At 42.9% G+C, this 18,782-nt stretch overlaps 1 protein-coding gene across 1 annotated transcript in view; it reads left to right on the top strand.

The window, feature by feature from the left end:
• The first annotated feature begins 2,235 nt into the window (after positions 1–2,235).
• The window catches only part of CLRN1 (clarin 1), a 38,910-nt gene continuing 22,363 nt past the window's right edge, over positions 2,236–18,782 (top strand). The window contains exon 1 of the mRNA XM_003416155.3: positions 2,236–2,673. Within this exon, the coding sequence (XP_003416203.1) occupies positions 2,421–2,673 (253 nt within the window). The 5' untranslated portion in view covers positions 2,236–2,420. The remainder of the gene's footprint in view (positions 2,674–18,782) is intronic.

Genomic DNA, 18,782 nt, shown 5'->3' with positions numbered 1-18,782 from the left:
CAAAATGCAGCCAGGACTAAGAACCCATAGGTTAGAACAAAGAGGTTATCACACCATGATGATGAGGCTTTTAGCCTCTCCTTTCACACAGAGGGGGCCCTCGTGGCACAGTGGTTAAGCGTTTGGCTGCTAACCAAAAGGTTGGCAGTTAGAATCTAACAGCTGCTCCTTGGAAACCCTCTGGGGCAGTTCTACTCTGTCCTACAGGGTTGCTATGAATTGGAATTGACTAGATGGCAATGGTTTTTTTTTTTTGTTTTGGTTTTTCAAGCAGGTAGCCCTGAATGATGCACATGGCTAATGTGCTCAGCTGCTAACCAAGAGATTGGAGACTCAAATCTACCCAGAGGCTCTTTGGAAAAAAGGCTTGCAATCTGCTTCTGAAAAAACCAGCCGATAAAAACCCTGTGGAACACAGTTCTACTCTGACCCACACGGGGTTGCCATGGGTTGGCGTTAACTTGATAGCAATTGATTTTTTCCACACAGGGATCCAGGCTCCTGTATGTCCAGTAAGTTTTCTTTCCCCAATGAGAACAGACTTACTGTCACCAATATTTTAATTTGTCAAGTGTTATGGATTGAATTGTGTTCCCTTAAAATGTTTAGCAACTTGGCTAGGCCACGATTCCCAGTATTGTGTGGTTGTCCACCATTTTTTGATCTGATGTGATTTTCCTATGTGTTGTAAGTCCTAACCTCTATGATATTAATGAGGCAGGACTCAATCTACAGGATTAGGTTGTATTTTGAGTCAATCTCTTTTGAGATATAATAGAGAGAATCAAGCAAAGAGGAGAGGGACATCAGAGCTGAAAATGGGCCACTCTGCCCTTGCTACTCCCACCCCAACCCAACCCAAATTGAAGTACTTGCCATCTCATCAAGGTCAAAAACTTTACTTAGAATAACACATAAACTTCAGAGTCAGAAGACCTGGATTTAAATCCTACTCTCTTGAGTAAGTTGCTTGATCTGAGCCTCAGTTTCCTTATCTGTAAAACAAGGGTATCATCATCATCACTCTCCATGATAATCGTGAGAATTAAATAAGATAATTTAGGCAAAAAGTTACAAGGTGATAGACATACTAACTTCTTACAACGCTGTCATTGGAACAGAACCCTCTTGTAAGTTGGGAACTACCTGTGTATCAATAACCAAGGAGCCCCGGTGTCGCAGTAGTTAAGTGGTTGGCCGCTAACTGAAAGGTAATCAGTTTGAACCCACCAGCTGCTTCATGGGGGAAAAAAACCTGGTGATCTGCTCCTATAAAGATTACAGCCTAGGAAACCTTATGGAGCAGTTCTGCTCTGTTCTATAGAGTTGCTGTGAGTTGGAATTGACTCAATGGCACGCAACAAAAAACATATCAACAACCACTTTAAAAACCTGTCACTGAATTCTGAGCTTTAGTTTTCAGGCTTTGACCATTTAACCAAACCCACCTTGCTTCTTAAACTTGCTGGTGACTTTGTCCCTAACCAAGTACCTCTGCTGGGACTACTGCTTTTCTGGGGTCAATTTTTGGTGCTATCTTTCTGACCACAATTGATCTTTCCATGACGGTGCCCTGGCCTTCTATACAGATTCTGATACTCTCACCCAGAACCACACCCTCTTGCTGTTACCCTGAAGTAACCAAATGCTTTAAAAGAAGACATTTAGAAATCCAGCTATTTACACTTGCATCTCCACATGCCTGTGTGCCAGGAATAATCCGAATCAATTCTCTTTTGATCCATTGGTTCTGGGAGATATGGCGTCTGGATGACAACCACCCGTGGTTGGGCGAGGGCATTTCATACCCGTGCAGAACCTAATTCCATTCGTTATTTCATCCTGCTACAATTAACATTTTCAAAATCAATTAATTACCAGTAGATATACATAGGTTCTTCCTTCACCAAAGCTCCTCTCTGCCCCAACCCCAAAAAAGTAAAAAATGAAAATACTTCAACAAATGAACTTCTCAAGTGCCTGAAAATTTACCACAGGAGCCCAGCCTTCTTCTGAAAGTTTCAACTCATCCAGTCAGACATAGGGCTGAGGAAAGAAGGGGCATTTATCAAGTTACAGGGAAGGCTCCATCTGTTATCTTAAACCTTTGTTACCAAGTGACGCAGGACGAGATACTCCAAGGCAGTTTGAAAGAGTTTTATTTTACAGAGTCTTAGGCCAAAGATTTCAAATTTGTAGTGGCAGAGAAGAAGAAAAGTATGTGTGAGGAAGAAACCTTCGTCCTGGCGTTCTGCTGATATTTAATTGGACGGGAACCACCGTGGATGGTGAAGTGGCAGTGTCAGGTGGGGTCTGTCTGTTCAGCCTCTGTAATACATGCAGTCAGAGGGGCGGTCCCTCCTCTTGGCTCACAAAGGTCTTGTTTTTGAACCTCACCCTCATAAACGCCGGGTCCCATCATGCCAAGTCAGCAGAAGAAAGTCATTTTTTGCACAGCCGGGGTGTTAAGCTTGGCGTGTGCCCTCGGAGTTGTGACAGCCTTAGGGACACCTTCGTGGATCAAAGCCACCTTCCTTTGCAAAACAGGGGTTCTGCTCGTCAACGCCTCAGGACAGGAGCTGGCCAAGTTCACTGGCGAGATGCAGTACGGGCTTTTCCACGGAGAGGGCGTGAGGCAGTGCGGCTTAGGGGCCAGGCCCTTCCGGTTCTCATGTAAGTCACAACTGCATTTCAATTATTTACTAGGTTGGGCACACTCTTTCCAGGTTCCAAGGAATTGTTTGCACGAGGCTTGCCCTGTCTATTGCGGGACTTTTTAAACAAGTGTGAAACATTCAAAATAAATAGAAGCCACTTGAGCAAATTTTTTCTTCCAGGTTTTTATTGTTTTGTTTTTATTTATCGGCTATTTCATTCTTGCAATTTTAATTACTTGAACCTATTAACTCGTGGTTACGTAATTGAAATTTCTGAAAATGTTAGCAATTAAAATTGTGCTTAACTATTAATATAAACCAAACCCACTGCCGTTGAGTGAATTCTGACTCATAGCGACCCTATAGGACAGAGTAGAACTGCCCCGTACTATTAATATACATGTATGAAATTCTGGGGTTCTGTTAAAATAGTTAGGAGCCCTGGTGGGTAGTGGTTAAGAGCTCAGCTGCTAAACATAAGGTCGGCAGTTCGAATCCAACAGCTGCTCTTTGGAAACCCTATGGGGCAGTTCTACTCTGTCCTTTAGGGTTGCTATGAGTTGGAATTGACTGGGCAGCAATAGGTTTGGGGCTTTTTGTTGTCGTTGTTATTAAAAAAGCGGGCAACTTGAGGAAATCGATGGTCTCTGTGGCCTTGTTTGCATTTTTTTGTTTAAAACAGGATCACTGTTGTGGGATTCCTTAAACAATCCTACCCTGCTTTTTTACCTTCCTCGTAACTTTATTTCCTGACTGGCTCCCAGTTATCTCTGCTGGGCTACCTTCTCTGCCTATAAATGTTGTGAGTTTTGTTTGTTTTTAATCAATTTGGAAATTTTAAATGATCTGCGGTCCTAGTTGGGAAAGAAATAGGTGCCTATTGAATACAGAAAATATATAACCGATAGGCCTTCGCATCACGTAGAGAACATGAGGCAGATTTTCCCGGCATGATTTTTTGTGAAATGCAAGTGTTGCCCTCCGTATTTATAACCCGTTTATCCTAAGAAGAGAATTTAGAAAAAAATTACCATGTGAATAGGCAACTCATTAAATGAAAATTAATAAGAAGTCATTTGTTATATCTCTCACAACACACATTCAGAAATTATTATTATTTCAAAAGGGCTGGTTTGAAACAATCTTATGAAGACACAGCCGGTAAATTACTGCATAAATCAGTCTCCAGGAAAGAAGGGTACCAATTGAGGCATTGAAAATGAATTATCATTTTGCCTGGGTTTTTTTTTTTCCTCCTCTAGCACAGGTAGAAAGCTAAATTAATTGAATTTATTGTTACATATACAGCGCCTAATTAAATTTCGGTGCTGGCCTATTTATATTTCTGCAACGTCCCTTCCCTCTTCTTAGCAGTCACTGGGCACCAACCTTCAACCCACCTGGGTTGCCAGGTGATATGAATTTTCATCGGGCTTCAGAAATCCCCAAGAATTAGTCTTCAGCTTTCCAAGAAATTATCATAATCTAGATCTGACGAAGCGGATACCAACTGTATTCACTGAATGGTTTTAGTTCATTAAAGTAACGGGGCTGTTTGCTTTCCTTGGGGGGAAGAAAAAAAAAAAAAACAGAAACAAAGCAGAATGTCATGTGATATGCAACTGTATTAAAAAATAAAAAAGGAAAAAAGGTGAGTGGAAGATTTAACCATGGGTCACTGGCAGCTAATGCGTGAGTAAAGCCTCTCGGGTGAATTTAGACAAAAGCAGGGAGCATACAATGAACCTTCCTCAGCCTTTGCAAAAAAAATTTTTTTACAGTAAATTGGAGATAAACATTACTTATACCATAGAACATACCTTTTAAAAAATACAATTTTTTTCCAAACACTTACTATACATAGAGCACTGCATGTACGTTGTCTCATATAATGCTTACATTCTTCTTTGGTTCAGTAAATGGTTTTTATGCCTGAGCCCTTATAAGCTGGCCCTGTCTATCACCAAGTCATTCTAATCAGGTGTCCCTTTCTTTCCTCCTTTGCTTTCTGAGAAAACTCTGCAGAGCTAGTGGGGTTTAAACAATGTTCTCACCTGTCTCACAGTCCCTGAGTGGTGGAAGCTGTTTGCAACTGGCTACTAACCTAAAGGTTAGCAGTCGGAACATGCCCAGCAGTGCTGTGCAAGAAAGTCCTGGCAATCTGCTTCCATACAGATGACAGCTAAGAAAATCTTATGAAGCAGCTCTACCCTGTAACATATGTGGTCACCATGAGTTGGAAATGACTTGACAGCAATGGGTTTGGTTTGGGTTTTGACTCACTTATTTCACAGAATTGCTTCAGTTCCCGTGATACTCTGAACATCTCCCCTCCCCCCAGCCTAGTGAAGAAAATCTTACATTTACTTGTTTGTTCTGTGGTGACAACTCACTCTCTGTACTATCCTAAAAAACTCGATTCTGACTCACAGTGGCCTTAAAGGACAGAGTAACACTGCCCCATGGGGCTTCCAAGGAGTGGCTGGTGGATTCAAACTGACAACCTTTTGGTTAGCAGCTAAGAGCTTAATCACTGTGCCAAAAAGGGCTCCTTGCGAGCCATGTAGGTAGTTTAAAATGTCCTAGTGGCCATATTTTAAAAAAGGGAAAAGAGTTAAAATTAATTTTAACGATATATTTTCTTTAACCCAAGCTATCCGGAATATTGGAAACCCTGGTGGCACAGTGGTTAAGCGCTACGGCTGCTAACCAAAAGGTTGCTGTTCGAAGCTACCAGGTGCTCCTTGGAAACTCTGTGGGGCAGTTCTACTCTGTCCGATAGGGTCACTACGAGTCGATGTCGACTTGATGGCAATGGGTTTGGTTTGCTTTTTTTTTAATCCAGAATATTATCATTTTAACATATAATCAATACAAAGAATTACTGAGATATTTTACAGGCTTTTTCTGGTGAGTGTATACTAAGTCTTTGAAGTCTGGTATGTATTTTATTTCACCCTTACAGTATATCTCTATTCAGACTAGCCACATTTCAAGCTCTCAACAGACACACAGAGCTAATGGCTGTTGTAGTGGACAGTGCGGATTTAGATGGAGATTCACCCTGGATATATTGGGCATTGACAGCGGCCATCTTCTACATGAACTTTCGCTTGGTTCTGCCCTACGAGTTGCTGTGAGTTATTTTTGTGTGCAATGTATGCGTCCCATTTAAAACCCAGACGCATGGTATAATGAGAGGAGGAAGGATGGACAAGAAAAATAGGTTAGGTGATTTAGGCATGTTTGTTCCTATTAAATGTTCCCTATTGGCCTCTCTATCTCTTTTAATTATAAAATGAATCTGCCCTGCCAGCATGCACAGTTATGCTGGGAAAGCTTCTGCCTCGTTGACTCTGGCAGATTCTCATCTGTTCATGGGTCAAGCAGTTCATTTTCTGGAGGTCAGCAACATTCATACTTAGTGCACAATTTCATTCATTATAATGAAGAAGTGTTTTCCTTCCAAGGCAACACAACTGGTGGGCTTAATTTTTCCTGGTATGTCACCTGTAAAATTTTAATGATGTTGTTTAAACTCTAAATGTAGCCATCAAGACCAAAACTGCCAGTTTTGAGCTCAGTATGCATGGGGAGGGGGGGAGGTGGTGGGGGGAGGGCTTCTGTTTTGGTGATTCAAAACACCACAAAGCATCATCAAAATATGATACCCAAGAATAATTTGGTATCAGTCATTCCTAGACAAGTTGATTTAGTCATTGCCAAGACAGTTCAGTGAGCTGGTGAGAACATATGGATTTTTTTTTTTTTGAAATGTGAAAAATAAAAGCTAACAAGTATCACAGCTTGCAACTTTGTTGTTGTTGTTGTTCTTGTTCGGTGCCATGGAGTCGATTCCAACTCGTAGCGGCCCTATGTACAACAGCACAAAACACTGCCCGGTCCTGTGCCACCCTCACAATTGTTGCTATGCTTGAATTTTTAATAAATTTTTAATTTAGACCTCATGATGTGAAAATTTGTAAAAAGCTTAACAGAAATTTAGCTTACTTTATATTTTAGAAAAGCAGAGTTTCCTTGGCAAAGGAGTCATGCGATCCATGAGGTACCTCGGAAGAAACACCTGGCAATCCACTTCTGAAAAATCACCTATAGAAAACCCTATGGACCACAATTCTACCTTGACACACACGGGGTGGCCAGATCGACTCAGCGGCAGCTGGTTTTGTAATTGGGACCAGGCATTTTGCATGTATTATCGCCAACCATTACGTGGGAGGTAATATGATCCACTTTAGCAAATATGGAAACTGGAGAGTCAGAGAGGTCACAAAATTTTCCCAGAGTCACACAGGTAGGATTAACGGACCTGGGATTCACAATCAGAGGCGTATGGTACGCCCGTTCGTCTGCCACATTCCGCCTTCTCCAACACACTAAAAGGCTACAAAGAGATGAGGAGAATGTCAGATTACCCTTCCGTTTCACCACCTATCTAAAAATGATGTTGCTATTTTACAAGTGATTGTTCTCACGTGTCCACGTGATTTAGTACTTGGCCTTAAGACTAGAATTCATTCATTGCCTCTTTATTTCCCATTTCAGTGGCCCTGATGTTTAAACCCCAAGCTTTGGCCTTTGGAATAAAAAATAGTCGGTCAAGTCTGCTTAATAGCCTGGGTCGAGCAGGTCAGGTGTTTATGGCTCATCTCTGGGTTACATGAGTCTGTTACCTTGACGGTGACACGCTTGGTTGAAGGCAGAGATACCTGACCGCACACAGAGTTAGCGACGGACTAAGATGACCGCCCTCTAATAGCTTGTGAGATGAAGCTATCTAGGAAGCGATTGTCCAGGTTAGTCACTTTGACTCCAACAATTATTTCGCCATAGCATTGATCAAAACGGCAGGCTCTTTCCTGGGGTCACGTGAACAGTTTCAAATAGGGTCACGGACCAAGAGAAAGCAGGTACGTAACATTTGATTCATTTCAAAAGCAATTGTGTTACTAAGAAAAGATGGGTTAGAATTAGAGCATAAATGAAAATCTCCGTTAAAAAAAAATAAAAGCTCATTTCTGTTCTTTAGGATCTATTAGGGAATTTGTGAAGTTATAGGCACGTTAACAAAAAAACTGATCAGTTAAACCATGGCAAAATTTGCCTCTCACCTGGTCACGCAGCTCAACACCCAGGCTGGCTGTGGTATGATCCACTTTTATTACAGGCCCGATAGAATTGACTAATAGCAAACTTTGTACCTGGCAGATTAATTTATACAGAGTTCATACTCCGCACCCTCTTAGCGTGCTATAATGGTGGCTTAGTCATTCTGGGGAGTTATTACCCCAACATAATCACACCCCTGCGGATTAGGAGCCATTAAATGGGCTCTGTTATCAGAGACACATATGCACCAAAGCAGCTGTCTCTCCTAAGCCGCCATGGGTGATTAAGACTCGTTCACTGATAGCGACTGCCTCCGCATAGGCTTGACTCAGGTAGCTACACTTCAGCTGAGACAGATTCAGGAGGCGTACTGAGAAAATGATCTTTTAAACTGTTCTATCACACCATCAGGGCTCCTTTTAAGTGCTGGGGTCATGGATTTCATTCTCTCGGACCAGGTAGCCATCAGAAGTCTGGCTCAATACCTGGGATGTAAGATTACAGGTGACATTAAAGGAGATGAATGCCCTGAACTCATGTCAGGGAACGTCTTTTCCTGGATTTTCATAATGACCAGCTGCAGATGGGCTGAGGAAAAAGTCAGATCAAGAGCTTTTCTGCCAGAAGAAAGAAATCTTCCCTCTTATTCCCTTTCTAGAAAAAGAATAGCTGAGCATCAAGAGACCAAATACAACTTTAAAAAATATACATATACATGCCTTTTTTTGTGGAAAAGGAAAAGTTGAGAAGAAAAACAGGACCTCTGAAGCTACCATTATGGCTTTAATCTAGGAAAAAGCTGCCTTCCGGTTGCTGACATCATTGTCAGAGGTGGGCTTCGTTCTTCTGAGAGCTTTGCAGATGGCCTTATCTGCATTTTACGTTTGATCAGATGAAGGTGAAAAGGGTCCATGAGACCAGAGCTGCTAGATCAGGGGACCACAACCCTTGCTACACTTCAGAATCACCTGGGGAGGCTTTAAAATCACTGATGCCAAGACTCCCTCCCAGACCAATTGAATCAGGATCTCCGGGGGCAGGGCCTGAGCACCTGCGTGGTCTAAAACTCCCCAGGTGGATCTAATGTGCAGTCAAGGGTGAGAACCACTAAGTTGAATTGCAGCAAACCAAAAACTGAACCCATTGCTGATGAGTTGATTCCAACTCATAGCGACCCTATAGGACAGAGTAGAACTGCCTCATTAGGTTTCCTGGTGGATTCGAACTACCGATCTTTTGGTTAGCAGCTATAGCTCTTAACCACTGAGTCATCAACGTTTCTGAATGGCAGCAAAGACAGGTGGGATCAGGTGAGGCCACGGGTCAGAGCCCTTGATGATCGGGGTGGAGGAGGTCTCCAGAAGGAGGACAGGGGTGAAAAGCAGCATGTACTATGATTTCCACACAGCTGGGAGGTTTTTCTAGCCACACTCAAGCTGGGACCCTTGGCTTTCATTCCTTGACTGCATGTTTCTATGGACAGTCTCCCACTTTTTCCACTGGCACCTGGCCTCAGAGGGAGGGAGGGATCTGACGGGTGAGTCTGCAGTAAGAAACTGAGCATGCTTAGCTCTCAGCCCCAGAGCACTTCCCCTCTTTCCAAATATCTTTTTATCTTATTACCCATCGTTACAGGGTCTGCTCTCTACACGGCTAGGGTTCAGGGGCCGGCTTTGCCCTTGACGGAGAGCTTTCTGTGACTTGGGGCCTCTGTCTTCCTGTTTCCTATGGAAAGGCTCTTCTCCTTCCAAAGAGACTACCAAGGGTCCTCTTTAGAGTGCATCATAAGCCCAAAGACCATTTTAGACAGGCCATTTTGGAGACTATCCAAGAGATTGCATGAGGGCAATAGAAACGAGAATGGGAATAATAGATGAGATGCTGAGGAAAGCGTGTGACAGGTATCAGATAAGTAATTAACTATAAATCCAAGGTTCCGGGGTTATTTACAGCAATAGTCATCCACACGGTCAGAAAAACAAAGTATGTACCTTAGCTACAAAACAGAAAGTTCATGAATTCCGTGTAAGCTGGAGACTCATTGTGGGAGGTGTCTTGGTCCCAGTGTACAGAGAAGTACTCTGACCACCTGTGAGTCAAATAGCCCGCCTCCATGATAGGAGTCCTGGTGGCACAGCAGTTAAGAGCTCAGCTTCTTACCAAAAGGTTGGCAATTCAAACCCACCAGCCACTCTGTGAAGACCCTATGGGACAGTTCTACTCTGTCCTATAGGGTCGCTATGAATTGGAATCGACTCCATGGCTACGTTTTTTTCTTTGTTTTTTTTTAATGATTGATCCTGAGACGAAAATGCAGACACTCACTTGCTGACTTCTTACATCCCTCACTTTTCCCGGTAGAAATACAGCTTTCCTATTGTTTTCATCATGCTACAAACACGTAGGCAATCACTCAAAATTTACAAAGTGCTTCCACATCAATTATCTCACTTTTGCTTCTAGAAAGCTCTGTGATTTATTTCTTCTACCATTCACATATATACATACAAGGGAACTGAGGTATCCAGAGAACCATATACATACTAAATGCAAAACCCGGTTAATCCCAAGCTCTCCTAACTCGAAAAGCTCTTTCTAACCTGCCAGGTTACCTTTCAGTTAATGCCGGGGCCATCGGTCTCTCCTCCCACCAGCTCCCCTGTTGCTTCTGTGGGACATTATGTTCCAAGCACCTAAAAAAAACAAAAAATGCCATCAAGTGGATCCTGACTCATAGTGACCCTATAGGACAGAGTAGAACTGCTCCATAGGGTTTCCAAGGCTGTAAAACTTTATGGGAACAGGCTGCCACATCTTTCTCCAGTGAAGTGGCTGGTAGATTCTTACCACCTACCTTTTGGTTAGCAGCCAAGCTTTTAACCACCTTGACGCTGGGGCTCCTTAAACACCTAATACTCCTGGTAATGCCATTATATATAGAATTCGTGTGAAATTTCCTAATTCCTGTTTTAAGAACTGGTGGATAAAAAATATGACTGCTAGCCTGGAATCAGCAACAGATAAAAGAACAAAGTTTCAAGATGAAATATAACAGGAGAACCCAGTGGACTGAAGTAGAATAAATTTTAAGGCAACCGAAATGAAAGCCATATATTTGGATACATCAAATAAAACACAGATTAATGGAGAGCAATAAAGGAACATATTAAAAAAAAAAAAAACTGAGCAGTTAGTAAAAACAAGTAGTTTTCATCTATCCTTATTACTTCCAGTGATCTACTGAAAGCAGCATGACTTTACATGGCAGACACAAATTATTTGTAAACTGAAGGGTATATGTGCCCTCACCCTCTAAACAAAGATTTCTGGGTACCCGCTATGTGTCTAAGGAGCCCTCGTGGTCAGCGGGTAAAGTGATCAACTGCTGCCCCAAATGTCAGTGGTTTGAAACCACCAGTGGCTCCAAGGGAGAAAGATGTGTCAGTCTGCTTCTGTAAAGATTCACAGCTTTGGAAACCCCGTGGGGTCACTACGAGTCGGAGCCGGCTCAGCAGCAGTGGGTTTTTGGTATTGGGCTATGGCCTGAGCATTCTGCTAGACTCTGAGGATATGAAGTGAATGAGAGAGGGTACTTGTTCACAAACAACTCACAATCTAGCAGACATGTTTTTAAATAACCGACGACTTGTAAAAGCTGGACAACTGTATCCGTCAGGATGAACTAGGTTATGTTTTAGTAACAAAAAGTCCAAACTTCATAGGTTTGAATAAACAAATATTTGTTTCTTGGTCACAGTACATATTCTTCAGAGATCAGCTGTAGGTCCATTCGATGAACCTGGGATATTGCCGATTGTTCTAACACAGAGAAAGATTTACACACTGATGATTAAATTCTCTCACCCAGAACTGACAGATGTCACCTCCACTTACATTTTATTGACCAAAGCCTGTCACACAGTCACACCCAAGTTGAGAAGGGCCACAGTGTGCAATGCTACCACGTGCCCAGAATGGGGGAAGAACCAGAACTATAGCTGGCGAACAGCACTAACTACTATCACAAATATTCAAACACTGTATTGATTCAGAAAGCTCCAAGACGCAGAATTATTCTCTGTTAAGACAAGGCACAGGGAACTCAAGGGGAAAGTTTCCAAAGGTGAGTTAGATTTTACTGGATGGTCTTGGAGAAGCCATTTCAAGCAAAAGAGCAAAGGTGTGATGAGTCCATTGTGGCCAGAGTACAGAGGATGAGTGAGAGAAAGAAAGAGAAAGAGGACAAGGCTGGAGAAGAAGGCAGTGACCAGAATGGGAAGGGTCTTTTTGCTGATTTTTTTATCTTTTAGGTAATGGTGAGCCATTTAAGGATGTTAAACAGGTATGTGGCAGGACAGGAGGTAGATTGGAAGAGAGCCAAGAGTGTTAGGGAGTCCACTCAGGAAGCACCTCCAATAGTTGGAGGTTGAAGGCAAAGCACTCACAGAAGGATAAAAAAAGAGGGGAAGTATTTCCAAAATACTTAGAAGCACAAATCAACTGGTGACAGAAGATGAAACCCAGATTTTGTTGAACAGATAATTGCTACAATTCACCAAGATAAGGAATACAGAAGGAGTATGTTTAGAGGGAAGATGAAATTATTTTTGGAACATCAACAAGAGATATCCATCAGTTACACAAATTTGAGAGAGGCATGAAGTAGTGGTAGAGAAGTGGGAATAAGCAGATTACAGGCTGTTGTTGCTGTTAGGTGCTGGAGTTGATTTTCAACTCATAGAAGAACTGCCCCATAGAGTTTTCTTGGCTGTAATCTTTAAAAAAGCAGATTGCCAGGCTTTCTCCTGGGGAGTTGCTGAGTGGGTTCGAACTGCCAACCCTTTGGTTTGCAGCCAAGCACCTAACTGTTGCATCACTGTGCTCACTAGAGGTTGTAGGCGGGGCTATAATTGAAGATGAGGTTTCCCAGGGAGGGCAACTGGTTGAGAAGGAGGACAAAGATGTCCTAGAAGACACTAATATTTAGGGGTAGAGGAAGAGGAACTTGCAAAGGCAATTGAGAAGGCAGGGTGGGTGAGATGGCAGAGAACCAGCTGAGAAGGAACCGCAGGATGAGAGACCTTCAACAAGGAAGTGATACTCAGCAGACTTAAACACCACAGAGGGGTCAAATGAAAACAGTACTTTGAATTTTACAACCAGAAGGTCACAGTGGTGTTTTCCAAATTGGTCCATGGAGTGGTAGGGGAGGGGAGGTCCTTGAAGGAACTGAGAGATGAATGGGTGGTGAGGAGCCAGGGATATGGGCTGGAGCTGTAAAGGGAAAGACTGTGTCAGACAATAGCTAGAGGATCCCTAAGGGTAGGTTTCACCACTGTCAGTTTGTCGTACTGTGGTGGCTTGGGTATTGCTATGATGCTGAGAGCTATGCCACTGATATTTTAAATACCAGCAGGGTCGCCCATGGTGGACAGGTTTCAGACTAAGACAGACTAGGAAAAAAAATTTTTTTTTTTCCAACCTAAGGGGCTCATCTTCCTGCACTGTTGTGATCCACAGGGTCTTCACTGGCTGATTTTTAGATATAGATCACCAGGCCTTTTTTCAAGGCACTCAAAATACACAGTGGATGCAACAGTTAACTCGAGCATACCAATGATTGTGAAGACGGCACAGGGCCAGGCAATGTTTCGTCCTGTTGTACATGGGGTCTCCATGAGTCAGAGCCAACTTGACGGCAACTAACAACAACAACAAAGGTCAGGTTAGGGGTGTGTGTGTAGGTTTCTACAATGGGAAGATCTGGAGTATAATTCCATACTGCTGAAGGGACAGAGCAGTAACAAGGAAGACTGCCAGCAGACGAGAGAGGTGGGTAATGGATGTAAATAGGACCCTGTGAAGGTGGAAAAGGATGGGTCTGAGAGCCAGGGAGGAGGCCAAGCCTTGGACGAGAGAAAAAACATTTCTTTCACTAAGAACGGGGGGGAAGGTTGGGCATGGACCACAGGGAAGGTATGAGTGAGTGGCAATGGGGGGTCAAAAAGTTGAGGAAGTCCTCTCGATAGCTTCTGCTTTCTCTGTGAAATGGGAACATTTAGCTCACTAGACATTTTAGAGCTCTTTGTCAGCCAGGCACATGACACTAAGAGTGTGACGGGTGCTTAAGATGGGGGAGGTCTGGAATATCTGAGAAGAGGGCCGAAGAGGGAAAGGCTGGAAAAACTTTCCAGACAGGAAGGCCAGCAGTGGCTGGAGAGGTCACCACCTGAGCAGGAGAGTGGGGTGAGGAGGCAAGGAACACAGCCCCAAGAGTAGGACTCCCCCCGCCACCAGCACCAAATGATCGCAGGAGGGTGAATTTCCTAGAGGGAGCTTCATTAACGCTGACTTCCTCAGCCCCATTTCATGATGGGGGACTGTCCTGATGAAAGCATGGCAGCCTTCCTCTGCACGCCGAGTTACACAATGTGGATTTCCTCATTTACCTCCTATCAGGAGACTCAATCAAATACCGAGTTTCCTCTAGCCCTCTGTTTATGACTACATATCTTGTCAGAAATCTCTGCTTTCCAGACTTCACAGAAAGGAAATTGAGCTTTGAAACAGGGTTGAAAAAGTGGAATTTAATATGTATGTTAAAAAATATAAGATCTGTTCCCTTGGTTACCGTGTATCTAAAAGCACACTGACCCAAGTGTTGCTTCCTGGTGGTCTAATAGTTAGGATTTGGAGCTCTCACCCAGGTGGCATGGGTTCGTTTCCCTAGAGGAAGTCCCTGGGTGGCATACATGGTTAAGTGCTCAATTACTAGCCAAAAGTTTGGTGGTTCGAACCCACCTAGAGGAGCCTTGGAAGACGGGCCTGGCAATCCACTTCCAAAAAAGTCACAGCCTTAAAAACCTCATGAAGTAGTTCTATTCCACACACACGGGGTTGTCATGAGTTGGAATGGACTCAGCAGTAATTAGCGACAACAACTGATCCAAGTAATCCCTTTCCTGGGAACTCAACTAAAAAGGTTATTCCCCACCACCGACTGTTCTGGCAGGGATCACGCACAATAGAGGGTCCTGGACACAGCAGGAGAAAAATGCAGAACAAAATTCAAATATGCACACAAAGACCAGGCTTGCTGGTCTGACAAATTGGAGAAACCCTGAGAGGATGGCCCCCACACCCTTGTAACTCAGTACTGAAGTCACTCCTGAGGTTCACCCTTCAGCCAAAGATCAGACAGGTCTACAGGGCCAACAACAGCACACATGAGGGACGTGCTTCATAGCTCAATCATGTATACGAGACTAATGGGCACACCAGCCCAAAAGTAAAGATGAGAAGGCAGGAAAGGACAGGAAAACTGGACGAATGGAAATAGGGAACCTGGGGTGGAAGAGAGTGTTGACACATTGCAGGGTTGGCAACCAATGTCACAAGACAATCTGTGTATTAACTGTTTAATGAGAAATTAATTTGCTCTGTAAACTTTCACCCAAATCACAATTAAAAAGAAAAATGTTAAAAATAAATAAATAAAAATTAAAAAATTATCCTCACTGATCACCCATCTCTGTAAGAAGAGCGAAAAAAAAAAAAAAAGGTGTTCATGGATGCATTGGCTGTAATACTGAGTCACTGGAAGCCAGCCTAATGAACAGGAACAGGAGAAGAGTACATCAGCCTGATGAAAAAAAATCCATGTAGTTATCAAAATGATAGTTGTAGGCAATATGTATGACATGGAAAATGCTGATATTCTGAGTGAAAAGAACAGAATGTGATCCCAAACTATATCATGATTGCACTAATATAGGAAATAAACATTAAGGTGGACAAAACAAAGGAAAACATTGCTTTTGAAGTTGCTATGATTCCATGTGAAATTTTTATCTTAGTTTGTTTCATCGTTATAATGTTGCTCATTAAGAAATAGAAAAGCCCTGCAGAGGCTGTTGGATCATTAGACAAACTAATAGAAACACGGTGAAGAGCAAGTTGGTCTTCATCCAACCCTCCTGCCCTGCTAATAAAAAACAGCTTTGTCATCCGAAGGTTTGAGATGAATTCTTTTTTTCAAACCTGAACTTTAATCTTGTTATTAAACAGCGGTCAGTTTCCATGTAACATGTTGACATCCCCCAAGTATGCTGGATTAAAATTTTCCTTTTAATAAAGGGATTTGAAATTCCATCCCAGCTGCCAACCCAGTTCTATTAACTTCTTAAAAAACAAAACAAAACAACACTACGGTGTCTTATCGGGACACTGGTAACTTGTCTGTGTTGTCTCCATCTCCCCGATTCCCTACCCAAACTGTCACCAAGGTCAACAGTGACTGACCCACCCATTGGACAAGTTCTGGTTCTCAACCAGAAGCTTCCGTCCACTTGACTTTACAACCCCTCACTGCTTTTCCCACTGACCTCGGGTTTGTTAACTGGACTGCCTGCTCTTGCTCCTCTTTGTCTGTCTCTCATCACAAATGTGGTGGTAACTCTCTTCAGTCTGAACCACTGATTTCTGCCAAGAAACCCCACAACAGCTAACCACATCAGATTCTATCCCGATACCCTACTCCAAGCAGAATACATTCACTCAACAAATGTGTATCGAACATCTATGGCATGTATTTTCAATGCGAGCAATAACATCCCAAAAGGAGCTGGAAACTGGTTCTTGGGGGGCAAAAACCATCTTACTCTTTTTATGTATAAATCACAGATAGAAACACAGTACAAAAAAAAAAAATTGCAGCCATCGAGTCGATTCTGACTCCTAGTGACCCTATAGGACAGAGTAGAACTGCCCCATAGGGTTCCAAGGAGTGGCTGGTAGATTCGAACTGCTGATCTTTTGGTTAGCAACTGAACTCTTAACCATGGGGCCACTAGGGCTCCAAATACAGTAGAGAAAGTAACATAAAATATATCTGTTGTGTTAAAATTTCATGGAGGGATGATGATTAGGAGGAAATGTCTAAAAAGACTCCTGAGGAAGGGGTAATAAAAAAAAAAAAAAGTTTAAGAAATGCTGTTCTACATTTTGCCAGGTATTCCTAAGTGCTAGGAATATAGCAGCAAATAAAACAGACCAGCACTCCTGCCCTGACATTGAGGGGGAAACAAGCAATAAACAAATGAATAAAAATGTACAGTCAGATGGTGATAATTGCTATGAAGAAAAATAAAACCAAGGAAAGGGGTTTCAGGAGTGTGGAGGTGGCTGGGCAGGGAGTTACAACTTTAAATAAGGCGGTTAAGAAGGCCTCCCTGAGAAGGTGATATGTAAGTAGACATGAAGGACCTGAGGGAGCAAGCTGGGAGGACCTTCTCGGGGGATATTCAGGCAGGAAGAACAGTACATGCAAAGGCCCTGTGGTAGGAACATGCCTGAAATATCTGAGGAATGAGAAGGATACCAGTGTCTGAAGCACAGTGAGCAAGGAAGAGAGCAGCAGATGAAGCCGGAGGTCTGGCAAGGAGTCTGATCATGTAGAGCTTTGTAGGTCTTTGTTGCGATTGGCTTTTAGTCTGGGTAAGATGAAAAGCCACTGGAAGGGTTTGAGCAGGTGATTAATAGGAACAGATTCACATTTTTAAAAAGATCCCTGTGGTTGCTGGGTCAAGAACAGATTGTAGGAAGCAAGTATGGAAGTAGGGAAACCAGTTAAGAGGCTCTTACACTCATCCAGTTGAGAGAGGACAGTGGCTTAGACCAGGGTGGAGAAGAGGAGATGGTGAGAAGTGATCAGATTCCAAAGGCAGTGCCAGCTGGTTTTCTTGATGGATTGTACATGAAATGTGATGAAAGAGAAGAATCAAAGAGGATGCCAAAAAAGGATGGAACTGCCAGCAACTGAGATGAAGAAAGCTAGAGGAAACTGTGAAGAAGGAAAGAACAGGGGTTCCATTTGAGACATAGTGAGACGCCTAATAGAGATCACTGTTAAGATGTTGAATAGGTAACTGGAGGTTATACAAGTGGGGAATTCAGGGGTGAAGTCTGGGCTGAAAATATCCATTTGAGAATGCTTAGAGTAAAAGTCATTATACTGGATAGCGCATCGAGGGAGTGAAGACAGAGAAGAGGGACAAGAACTGAGCCAATCCCCCATCGTAGTGAGATGAGAGTGAACCAACACAGTAGGCCAAGGAGCATCCAATGGGGTAGGAGCAAAACCAGGAGAGTGTGGTTTTGGGAAGCCAGAAAAAGAAAATGTTTCCAGGAGGAGAGAGTGAACAAGTGTGTCAGATATAGACCAGGTAAAGTGAGGATACAGAGAGGACCCTTGGGTTGGCAGCTTGAAAATCACTGGTGCCTTGGGGAATGTGACATGGGTACAGTGGGTTCCAGAGAGAAGTGGGGAGAGGAATGAGAGCGTGAGAGGGTAGGCAGAGCCTTGAGGGGTTTTGCTGCAAGAGAAATAAAGAAAGGGGGAAATAGTTGAAGGAGAACTTAAATGTTTTTTTTTTTTTTTAAGATGAGAAAATGACAGCATATTTGTGTGCTGATGGGACTGACTCAGTAGACAGGGAGAGAGAGGAGAGAATTCTGTAGCAGTATCTTCTGTGAATTTTGGCTAACGCATTAAAAAAAAAAAAAACACGCATACAGTCATATAAATAGGACCCTTCCATCATTCCTAAAAGTTCCCTCCTTCTGTGGTCAGTCTCTTCCCCCACCCTCAGCCCCAGCTCCAGCCACTAGCAATCAAGGACCTGTTTTCGGTCCTTTTCATTTTGTCTTTTCCAGAATGACATATATATGGAATGACACAGTATGTAGCCTTTTGACTGTGGTTTCTTTCAGTTAGTATAATTGCATTTGAGATTTGTGTGTGCGAGTTAGTTCGTGTGTCCGGGTAGTTTGTTCCTTTTTGTTGCCAAGTGGTATTCCATTATATTGACGGGCCACAGCTTGTTTATCCACTCACTAGTTATTGTTTTAGGAAATTATGAATAAAACCAATGTAAGCATTTGCATGCAGATTTTTGTGTGGATATATATTTTCCATTCTCAGAGTGAGATTGCTGG

The sequence above is a fragment of the Loxodonta africana genome, chromosome 23, assembly GCF_030014295.1.
Source record: "Loxodonta africana isolate mLoxAfr1 chromosome 23, mLoxAfr1.hap2, whole genome shotgun sequence".
NCBI lineage: Eukaryota > Metazoa > Chordata > Mammalia > Proboscidea > Elephantidae > Loxodonta > Loxodonta africana.
This window is presented reverse-complemented; position numbering and strand designations above follow the sequence as displayed.